At 43.9% G+C, this 12,670-nt stretch overlaps 1 protein-coding gene across 1 annotated transcript in view; it reads right to left on the bottom strand.

The window, feature by feature from the left end:
• LOC123771429 (small ribosomal subunit protein mS27) overlaps nucleotides 1–12,670 on the bottom strand; it is a 190,125-nt gene that overhangs the window by 131,133 nt on the left and 46,322 nt on the right. The window contains exon 3 of the mRNA XM_045763934.2: nucleotides 10,961–11,031. Within this exon, the coding sequence (XP_045619890.2) occupies nucleotides 10,961–11,031 (71 nt within the window). The remainder of the gene's footprint in view (nucleotides 1–10,960; nucleotides 11,032–12,670) is intronic.

Here is a 12,670-nt window from a genome sequence, read left to right as displayed (position 1 = left end):
TGCGCCCGTGCTGTAAGCTCTCGGGGGCAGTGGGGCGCTCGGGGCGGTGCGCGCGAGTTGCCGCGAATATATTTTCGTTCATTTTTTGAGCACTTTTCCAAATACATTTTCATTGTTTTTATGTGCCAATCCAATGTATGATGAACACGTACACTATATTTTCGCAGTACAACATCCGTACTGTCTGTAGACACTGTGTTACGCGCATGAAACTTGTGTACGCATATTTACTATGTATCATGCTAATTTGTGTATATATACAATCTATTTACACACTATACACTGTCTCACACTATATACATTCACCATCAACACATTCAGAACACCGCGTAACAGCTGCTTCATATGGGCCAATAGCTGCCTCGTATGGGCCAATATCAGCTGCCTCGTATGGGCCAATATCAGCTGCCTCATATGGGCCAATAGCAGCTGCCTCGTATGGGCCAATAGCAGCTGCCTCCTATGGGCCAATAGCAGCTGCCTCGTATGGGCCAATAGGAGCATTTGGCCATGAACACATTCAGAACACCTCGAGTGAGAGCAGCCACACCCAGCCAGTCTCCCTCACTCCAACATCTTACTCGCCAACATTGCTCCTCCCACCATATTGTTATAGTTCTTATTACACATGTTCTATATACCTATCTACATGTTTTATTTACCAGAACTATGCAAGTAAGCTGGTATTGTGTCCAAACAGTACAGTGGCCACCATACACTGCATGAAAAATCACACAGCAGACGACGCTACGATTACGTCACCTCCCTCACCAAAATAGCTCCTCTCAACATTCTTCTGTTGCTGTTCTTACACTATATACACACACTATATATACCCATGTACATATGTGTTGCCCATAGCGAACCACTAAGCTAGTATGGTGAGCAAAACAAGAGTGGCAGCCACACACACAATGAGGCTACCTCAATTCTCGCCCTCCCTCCCTCATCAAAATTCCTCCTTCCACAATACTACGCACAACGCTAATTATAACCACAATCCTGCTATTATCACAATCCTGGTCACTAATTCCTGTAAATGAATAATTGACCACACATTTATTTTGAAAAGGAACCTAAGAAATCATTTGAAGATTCCTAGATGAACGAAATAATGCTGTGGTGCTGTGGCTAGCGCTGTGAACATCGTGAACAGCATTGAATCACTGATATTTGAACATTGTACCCAGTCATTATCACACTCAGGCTCTAATATAACACTATCATAGCTAAATAATACAAGTTATATATATATTTTGACATTATTAGGCGATGCTGTGGTCACATGCTGAACAGCAGTGCTGTGCGCTCATGCTGCGAGCGCCAGCCTTGGTTGCTCACACACTACTGAGGCTCCCACACCCGGGAATGTGGACCACGATTTTTTTTAAAGATGGCGTCTGTTTACAAGAGCCCTGAGGAAGCTGATGTGAACCCCATGTAGCCGCGGGAGTTTTGAATGGAACGTGAAAAATACAAATACCCGGAGGCGCGTTGCGCAAACCAGACGTGAGCCTGCAGGCGCGTTGCGCAGTTTAAGGGTTAAACATTAAAGCAAATGTGGTAAAACCAAAGCAGAAGGGAAGGAGGGTGCGAAAACCCCCGGCCCTCCAACAAGAACCCCTACCCAGAAGGCAAAAGGGCCTTCAACCCCTGACAAAGGCCCCGGGGCAAAGCCCACATCCAAGCCCACTACCCTTGAAGAAACGGCAGAATCCATGGGAAAAACTTCAGGGAGAGGAATCTGCTGGGCCGACCCGTTTTGACCCAATGGTCAACACCCCACCTTGTAAGCACCACCACCACTGAACAGAAGTGTTCAACAAAAATGTCTTTGATAAAAACGTACATAGAATGCAACATGAAGCTAGATTACCAACAGAGCTTTCAATGCCAACTCTGTTCAGCAGCCATACACAAAAAATGTGCTAACAGTGAAATAGAGAGAAATCCAAAATATTTTTTCTCCTATGCAAAATCAAGATCAAAAACCACATCTAGTATCGGACCCCTGCGAAAGGGAGATGGAACTTTCACCGATGACAACAAAGAAATGAGCGCGTTACTGAGGAGAGGAAGCAGTACGACTATTTTCAGCGAGCCACTAAACGCACTAAAGATTGATAACCCAAATGAATTTTTCATGGATATGATACCAACATCAAATCATATATCAGACATCTCCCTGTCCCCACTGGATTTTGAAGAAGCCATAAACAGTATGCCAATGCACTCTGCACCAGGCCCGGATTCTTGGAACTCCATATTCATCAAGAACTGTGAAAAACCACTATCGCAGGCCCTTCACATTCTGTGGAGACAAAGCCTAGATACTGGCATTATCCCTGACATACTAAAAACAGCAGAGATAACACCAATCCATAAAGGAGGAAATAAGGCAGAGGCAAAAAATTACAAACCGATAGCACTAACATCGCACATCATAAAAAATTTTGAGAGTGCTAAGAAGTAAGATCACAAAATACATGGAATCACAGCATCTCCATAACCCCGGACAACATGATTTCAGAACAGGGCGCTCTTGCCTGTCGCAGTTGCTGGACCACTATGATATGGCATTAGATGCTATGGAAGACAAACAAAACGCTTAAGTAATTTACACAGATTTCGCAAAAGCTTTTGACAAATGGGACCATGGTGTTATTGCACATAAAATGCATTCAAAATGCATTACAGGAAAGATAGGCAGATGGATCTACAATTTCCTGACTAATAGAACCCAATGTGTAATAGTCAACAAAATAAAATCCAGCCCATCAACCGTGAAGAGCTCAGTCCCCCAGGGTACTGTGCTTGCTCAAGTACTTTTTCTCATCCTCATATCGGACATAGACAAGAACAGAACCTATAGCACTGTATCATCCTTTGCAGATGACATTAGGATCTTCATGAGAGTAGGCAACACAGAGGACACGGCAAACCTCCAATCAGATATAGATCAGGTCTTTCTATGGGCTACAGAAAATAATATGGTGTTTAACGAAGATAAGTTCCAGCTCATGTGCTACGGAAAAAAATGATAATATAAAAACGGAAACCACGTACAAAACTCAGGCAAATCATAACATAGAACGAAAAGACAATGTAAAGGATCTGGGTGTACTCATGTCGGAAGACCTTACCTTTAAAGAACACAATAAAGTAGCCGTCACAACTGCAAGAAAAATGACAGGTTGGATAACAAGAACTTTTCACACTAGAGATGCTATACCGATGATGATACTTTTCAAAACGCTTGTGCTCTCTAGAGTGGAGTACTGCTGCACAATGACAGCCCCTTTCAAAGCTGGAGAAATTGCTGACCTGGAGAGCGTGCAGAGATCCTTTACTGCTAGAATCCACTCAGTAAAACATCTAAACTACTGGGACCGACTAAAGAGCCTAAATCTGTATTCCCTTGAGCGTAGGTGGGAAAGATACATAATAATCTATACGTGGAAAATAATTGAGGGGCTGTCCCAAACCTGCACACAGAAAGAACATCACATGAGACCAGAAGACATGGCAGGATGTGCAGAATACCCCCGTTGAAAAGCAGAGGTGCAACAGGTACTCTGAGAGAGAACTCTATCAACATCAGAGGCCCAAGACTGTTCAACACACTTCCACTACACATAAGGGGCATAACTGGCAGACCCCTCACAGTGTTCAAGAGAGAACTTGACAAACACCCCCAAAGGATACCTGATCAACCAGGCTGTGACTCATATGTCAGGCTGCAAGCAGCCGCATCCAACAGCCTGGCTGATCAGTCCAGCAACCAGGAGGCCTGGTAAACGACCGGGCCGTGGGGATGCTAAGCCCCGGAAGCACCTCAAGGTAAGGTAAGGTAAGGTAAGGTAAGGTAACCCCAAAGCTTCGGCAAGGAAATCGGGCTCAACCTCCATCCCTGAGTTGGAAAGGGGCAACCCCCTGAAGCCTCACAAGCCTCATTATCAGCTAAAACCCGAACATGGCCCGGAAACCCGCAGACGTACAGGAGCCGGAAGAGGGGTGGGAGAGAGGACCAGGGCGGACAACACCCAAGTGGGAGGGAAGCAAGGGCGAGGATGGAACCAAGGCTGAAATAACCAATGCCCCTAAATCCTAATCCCTAAAATCCAAATGGGACATCTCCGGGGCTTCCAACCAGGCAACCAACCAGGCCCGTTGAAACACAGAATACATGGCTTGCAACCAAGCTGCTGCCTGACCCCCCCTAACATCCTCAGACGAAGAATGGGTAAACTGAATAACAAGCAGGAAACACGTCCTGCAAGACTCAGGGTCGTAGGGGTTTCCAACCCAACACGCAGCACGATGGAGGCATGATGGATGATCGTCACCACAAGGCAAAGGCATTGCACAAGGCGAGATGGGGCTCAATAGACATGCCCATGTACCCAGAGCCCACGGGGATTTCCAGGGCTCGTAGAGTACATTATTCCTACGGGAAGTCCAGGCACTGGGGGCCAGCTAAGCCAGCAAGCCCTGTCTGCTTCAGGCAAACTGGCAATCAGCATCGCTGTGAAACCTCGGGGCAACAGAGAACTACCAAACACAACCTAGGCTAACCTAATGGGAAGTTAGGCAGACCATCTCTGCCAAGGAAGCGAGAATGCGCTAAAAACAAATAATAAAAAGAACCCCGAAGCAACACACACACAGCCTAACCGGTCTCCAGTGAGAATCTTTGGCAGCCGCTGAATGCAAGCTGCACTGGCCACAGTGCGCCCCACCCAGCATATACCCACTCCTTACTCAGGGCAAGATGAGAAGCCCAAGACGCCCGGCGAACCCCAAGGGTGAGAACACCAAGCGATGAAAACCTCAAACGGTAGTGATACTCGAACGACCCAGGGAAGAGAACCCTGAATCACAAGGAAGCACTTATTGGGCACCTAGGGAAGGGAACCCTAGACGCATAAAACTCAGAATACTTGTAGGAACACCTGGCCACCACACACACACACAGCTGGCAAAGCCACAAATGCAAAGCCAGACAAATAACTTGAGGCCAGAGAGGACACTCAACACCTGGCACATCAATCAACGAACTGAGGGTGGTGCAGCCTGCTCGCCTGAGCGGGGTTCCGTCTCCCACTTCGGGGGAGGGGGAGGCGCTAACAAACGGGCATGCTGGTTGGATGACGTGTTGCTTGTTTCTTCGTTTTCTATTGGGGGAGTTCTTTGGCTCTGTTCGGACGTAGGTTGCAATTTTAACCAGTTAGTGGTCCATAATAACTTGCCTACCTTTCTGGAGGTATCCCTGGTCAGTGGCAGACATGACAAATTCTAAATATAGAGAGCTCATATAGCCATTGCTCCCTGCACTTCTCTGAGGGGGCCAGGTTCTGGCTCTTGGCCCTCGGCAGGAACACAAACTCCAAGGACTGAAGGCACCAAACTAATACTTTCGCCCACGCATGACGAAGTATGGAGTCAAAATTTTAGTACCTTATTTCCACTAATGATGAAGTATGGCATCAAAAATATAAAAAATTTGGCCTGCTTTCATCTTGGATGTGGGAGAGGCACCCTGGGGTTTTGGACATTATATGCCTATACAGTACTCCTGTAGGAATTTCATTGAGAATACAGTGGTACCTCGCATAACGAATTTAATCCGTTCCATGTTCGTCATGTGAAACGGACGTCATACAAAACGAGTGTCCCCCATGTAACCAGTGTGATGCACTGTGTTTATTGTGAAATTCCCCCAGTGTGCATGACATCAAATGTTCCCCAAAATATCATTTTTCTTTGTAAAATGATAAATTACCGTCCCTGAACATGTCTATGTAAAAATAATTACCAAATTCCACTTACTTTGGCTGTGAGGGCGTGGACAAGGTGCGCTGTGACGTCATCAGGGCCTGGTCGCCCGTGTGTGAAGCTCCCAGACACGGTCGCGCGGGCCATTCAAGCACCGCGTGTTGACACAAATATATTTTCAAATATTTTTTCTATGCATTTCCAATGCGGTTTTATTTGTTTCTTTTATTGTATATGATGCATATTTGTGAGCTTTACAATATGTATACAGTAGAATGTTCATAATTTTCCATGAAACAGTGATATATGTGTCAGTAATGTGTCCACAATAAATGTTTATTGTCACAATATTACGTGGTAAAAATTCACTAAAATTACAATATATACAGTTTCACATACTATTTACACAGTAACACACTGTATTACACACTCAGTACTTTGGAGGTGCGTAATAGTCAACGAAGTAGTCCATGGTACACAGCGCGACTTTGCTCTCCTTGCACCAGCTACAGATAGATTTTCGTTTCCTGTTTCATCGTTCTGTGTGCTTGCAAATAACGCACTCGCGTGCACCCTTGGCTTTAGTACTTGTAGGTGGTATGTAGCCAAGCTTGCAAGGCATAAGGTAGTATTGAAACGATTATAGGAAAAGCTCAATTTGTAAGGTAGTCTTGAAAAGATCGCTTTGTAAGGTCCCACACAGGAAGAGATTCAGCTAGCCTCAAAGAGTGTTCATCAGTCAGAAAGAGATTCAGGTATTCTTGAAAATATCAATGAACACCACCACCATGGAAGCGCTAACACTGTTCATCTATGCTACTTGTATCAGATGCATCATCACTGAACGCAGAAAACGATTCATCTATGTATCATCTATATAAATTCGAGATGGCAAGGGTGGGGCTCAGAGCTACAACTGGATACGCTCGCTGTATCATCCTCATACGTGCTGTATCACTGGCATCTAACCGTTGTGTTAAGCCCTTATTGCGCCTACCTTCACCAATGTTACGACCCTTATGTTCTTCAAACCATAGGGTCTGAATTTCACCGACTGAGCACAGTCTTTCAACACCGTGTGGGACAGGTGTTTGGGAGCCAGAGGCATGTGTGTTACAAATGGTTGCTCACGCAGTACTAACCCAGCCAGCAGCCCTTGTCTTTCATATTCGTTATAGCAAAAGATTCGTTCAGTGTTTTTTGGGTAGGCTGCTCCATTATGACAATCTTTCTTTGTTTCAAATGTGTTCCATTTGTTTTGTATTTGTCACTTACGTCTCAATAATGGAGCAGCCTACCCGACAAACACTGAACGAACCTTTATGGCATTTGTCCATTTTTCAAATTGTTTCAGGTTCTTTTATTTTTCGTTTTTGTTTTTTTATTTAAGAAACATGCAGCAGCCGACCTGTAGACCACCGAACAAACCTTTCTGACATTTGTACTGGTTTTCAAAATTCATTTTTTTTTATTTTTTACGTTTTTTGTATGTAAGAAACATGGAGCAGCCTACCTGCCGACCACCGAACGAACCTTTTGCTATAAGACAAATGAAAAATAAATATTGAACACATTTGAAGAAAGGAAAATGTCATAATGGTTTATTCAGTGTATGTAAGGTAGGCTGCTCCATTATTGAGACGTAAATGACAAATACAAAACAAATGGAACACATTTCAAACAAAGAAAGATTGTTATAATGGAGCAGCCTACCTGCCGAACACCGAACGAACCTTTTTGACATTTGTTGTATAGCAGACATTTCATTTCTTTTTTCCTACAAAAACGTCAATGCTTTGCAACATCTCAGCAGTCACCCTCTTATATCCCAGCATCATTAGCATTTTTAAACAAGAACAACATAATTTATGTGCATCGCCGGAGGCGTCTAAGAATGTGCAAGAAGCAGCGCGACCCCACCATGTGGTGTTGACGTTACTCAAACCAGCGTTCGTCATACGGGACGATTTGATGCCGATCGGGCCGTTCGTTACCCAAAATGTTCGTCTTTTGGGGCGATCGTTATGCGAGGTACCACTGTACATTGATACCAAAATGAAAGACCTAGGACGAGAATTGAGGTAACAAAGTTGAAAAGAGTAAACACATTTTATTACTCTTGATGACCGCTCATGGGGGAACGCGCTGTCACTTTCTCTGTTTGCTGTGGGTGGTACACCGGGCTTTTTTATTTTATATATGCATATACTCCTGTAGGGAATTCTATTGCGAACCCAATGTTACCAAAATGAAAGACCAAGTGAAAAGAGTGTATACATTTCATTGCTCTTTAGCACTCTCACCACACACTCTCCCTTTCTCTGTTTTGTGCGGGAGGTACGCCAGGCTTTCGGACTTCATATGTATTTAATCGTGTAGAGAATTCTATTGCAAACACATTGATATCAAATTGAAAATCCTAGGACAAGAATTGAGATGACAAAGTTGAAAAGAGTATACACTTTTCAGTATTACCGCGCTCTCTAATGGAAGGCCGGGCGCGCCTCCCTGCTCTCTTCTGGGTAACTGCGGCCTGCTTTCATCACGTCGGCGGGTGGAGCGCGCCACGGTTTTTGACATTATATGCATATACTCTCGTTGGGAATTCTATTGCGAACCCATTGATACCAAAATGAAAGACCTAGGACGAAAATTGAGGTGACCAAAGTGAAAAGTGTACACATTTTATCACTCTTGCGCGATCCTGGGTAACTCACTCTCACTTTCTCTGTTTGCTGCTGGTGGTAAGCCGGGCTTTTGGAGTGTATATGCTTTTAGTCCTGTAGAGCATTCTATTGTGAACACATTGATATAAAATTGAAAAACCTAGGACAAGAATTAAGGTGACAAAGTTGAAAAGAGTATACACTTTTCAGCATTACCACGTGCTCCTTCGGAACGCCCAAAATCACTAGGAAAGGTGGAGCGATCGCCCTAGAACAGCAAAAGTGTTAATATGGCACAAGTCAGTTTGGTAGCTTCAGAGAGCCAACGGGGCTCCCCCCCCCCCCCCATCAGAAAAAAGTATATAAAAAATTTCTGGCAAGCAATTTGCAAAACAAAGGATACCTGATCAACCAGGCTGTGACTCATACATCAGGCTGCGAGCAGCCGCGTCCAACAGCCTGGATGATCAGTTCGGCAACCAGGAGGCCTGGTCGACGACCGGGCCGCGGGGACGCTAAGCCCCGGAAGCACCTCAAGGTAACCTGAAGGTCAAGGTAACATTGTGAAAATAATCACAAGAATAACTATGATAAGTGATAGGTGGTTGGTCCGCTGATAATCTATGCCAGAGAATAACCAAATTAAAGAAAAACATGCCAGGTCTACATCAATTTATACTAATTCCACATCAATATATAGTATACCACAAACCAACATCAGTACATAGCAAGTGCATACCAAGTCTACATCAGTACATACTAGGTCCCACATCAAAAATTATCAATACATACCAGGTCTACATCAGTATATACTAGGTCCAACATCAATAATTATCAATACATACCAGGTCTACATCAGTATATACTAGGTTATCTTGAGGTTATCTTGAGATGATTTCGGGGCTTTTTTAGTGTCCCTGCGGCCTGGTCCTCAACCATGTCTCCACCCCCAGGAAGCAGCCCGTGACAGCTGACTAACACCCAGGTACCTATTTTACTGCTAGGTAACAGGGGCATAGGGTGAAAGAAACTCTGCCCAATGTTTCTCGCCGGCGCCTGGGATCGAACCCAAGACCACAGGATCACAAGTCCAGCGTGCTGTCCGCTCGGCCGACCGGCTCCCTCCCTCCCTAGGTCCCACATCAATACTAATTATCAATACATACCAGGTCTACATCAGTATATACTAGGTCCCACATCAATAATTATCAATACATACCAGGCCTACATCAACACTTACCAGGTTTACATCAACACTTACCAGGTTTACATCAACACTTACCAGGTCTACGTCAACACTTACCAGGTCTACATCAACACTTACCAGGTTTACATCAACACTTACCAGGTCTACGTCAACACTTACCAGGTCTACGTCAACACTTACCAGGTCTACGTCAACACTTACCAGGTCTACGTCAACACTTACCAGGTCTACATCAACACTTACCAGGCCAACGTCAACACTTTCCAGGTCTACGTCAACACTTACCAGGTCTACGTCAACACTTACCAGGTCTATGTCAATACTTACCAGGCCAACGTCAACACTTACCAGGCCAACGTCAACACTTACCAGGTCTACGTCAACACTTACCAGGTCTATGTAAACACCTACCAGGCCTACGTCAACACCTACCAGGTCTACGTTAACACTTACCAGGTCTACGTCAACACCTACTAGGTCTACGTCAACACTTACCACTTACCTACGTCAACACTTACCAGGCCTACGTCAACACTTACCAGGCCTACGTCAACACTTACCAGGTCTACGTCAACACCTACCAGGTCTACGTCAACACTTACCACTTACCTACGTCAACACTTACCAGGCCTACGTCAACACCTACCAGGCCTACATCAACACCTACCAGGCCTACGTCAACACCTACCAGGCCTACATCAACACTTACCAGCCCTACGTCAACACTTACCAGGTCTACGTCAACACTTACCAGGTCTACGTCAACACTTACCAGGTCTACGTCAACACTTACCAGGTCTACGTAACACCAGCCCTACGTCAACACTTACCAGGCCTACGTCAACACTTACTAGGCCTACGTCAACACTTACCAGGTCTACGTCAACACTTACCAGTCTACGTCAACACTTACCAGGTCTACATCAACACCTACCAGGCCTATGTCAACACTTACCAAGTCTATGTAAACACCTACCAGGCCTACGTCAACACTTACCAAGTCTATGTAAACACCTACCAGGCCTACGTCAACACTTACCAGGTCTACGTCAACACTTACCAGGTCTACGTCAACACCTACCAGGTCTACGTCAACACTTACCAAGTCTATGTAAACACCTACCAGGCCTACGTCAACACTTACCAGGTCTACGTCAACACTTACCAGGCCTATGTCAACACTTACCAGATCTACATCAACACTTACCAAGTCTATGTAAACACCTACCAGGCCTACGTCAACACTTACCAGGTCTACGTCAACACTTACCAGGCCTACGTCAACACTTACCAGGCCTACGTCAACACTTACCAGATCTACATCAATAGCGCTCACTTTGCCTTCGAGCTTATACTTGCGGTCCAGGTCATAAAAATAATCACCTGAAAGGAGTAAGGAAAGGACATATAATTGTTGTCTCATTCTAATAACCTTACTGTTAGTACATCTTTTTAAAGTCATCCATAATTAGTTCATTCCTGATTTTTTTAAACTGCCATCCACAATCATTACATGCTATAAACTGTCATCCACACTCATTACATGCTATAAACTGTCATCCACACTCATTACATGCTATAAACTACCATCCACAATCATTACATGCTATAAACTACCATCCACAATCATTACACGCTATAAACTGTCATCCACACTCATTACATGCTATAAACTGTCATCCACACTCATTACATGCTATAAACTGTCATCCACGCTCATTACACGCTATAAACTGTCATCCACACTCATTACATGCTATAAACTGCCATCCACAATCATTACATGCTATAAACTGCCATCCACACTCATTACATGCTATAAACTGCCATCCACAATCATTACACGCTATAAACTGCCATCCACAATCATTACACTATAAACTGCCATCCACAATCATTACATGCTATAAACTGCCATCCACAATCATTACATGCTATAAACTGCCATCCACAATCATTACACGCTATAAACTGCCATCCACAATCATTACACGCTATAAAATACCATCCACAATCATTACATGATATAAACTGTCATCCACACTCATTACATGCTATAAACTGCCATCCACAATCATTACATGCTATAAACTGCCATCCACAATCATTACATGCTATAAACTGCCATCCACAATCATTACATCCTATAAACTGCCATACACAATTATTATAACCTATATAACTACCATCTATCTCTTTATCATCCTTTACAGATGGCACTTTTTTGGGGGGGTTTGTCTTATGCGGTGAAAATAGTCATAAACCTGAATTACACCTCTAAATTTTGGGAGTCGACCTATGTGTCGGATGGACTTGTATGCCACCATATACGGTAATTCTGTATTCCATCTGGTATATTATTTATGTAGATGATGAACATTACTGCTGCAAGAACTGAACTCTGCGGGACTCTGCCAGTAACTCTCCTCCAGATACAATGTCTCTGATTACCACCCTCATCTTTTTCAGAAAGATTTTCAGCAACGTTAGAAGCCTTCCTGTCGCATCTCTAATATGTTCCAGTTTCCAGAACAACCTCTTATATGGAACTCTGTTAAAAGCCTTTTTTAGGTCCAGATAGATGCAGTCAACCCAACCATCTCTCTATTGTAAAATATGTGACTATCATAGAAACCATGTAAACTTTCCAGATCGAAAACCATACTGTCTTCTTATATTGTTTTCCTCGAGGTATTCTACCCATTTTATTATACTGTATTTATTTGTTCCAATATTTTGATTTTTACAAGTGTCAATGATTCAGGTCTATAAATGAAGGGGGGGGGGGATCTTCCCAGCTGCCACCTTTGTAGATTGGAACCATGTTAGCCTTCATCCACATATCTGCTAGGACGATGCCTGAAAAATTAACTGAAGTGGAATGCTGAGCTCAGGTGCACATTCTCTCAGAACCTAAGATGAAGTTCCATCGGGGCCAACTGCTTTGTTTTTACTTAGCTCCTTGAACATTTTTTCATCTTGTCTCTAGATACCTCTATGTGCTTTATGTTATTCTCTTAAA

The sequence above is a fragment of the Procambarus clarkii genome, chromosome 76 (assembly GCF_040958095.1).
Source record: "Procambarus clarkii isolate CNS0578487 chromosome 76, FALCON_Pclarkii_2.0, whole genome shotgun sequence".
Taxonomy (NCBI): domain Eukaryota; kingdom Metazoa; phylum Arthropoda; class Malacostraca; order Decapoda; family Cambaridae; genus Procambarus; species Procambarus clarkii.
The sequence above is the reverse complement of the archived record's forward strand: the minus strand, read 5'-3'. Positions and strand labels throughout refer to the sequence as shown.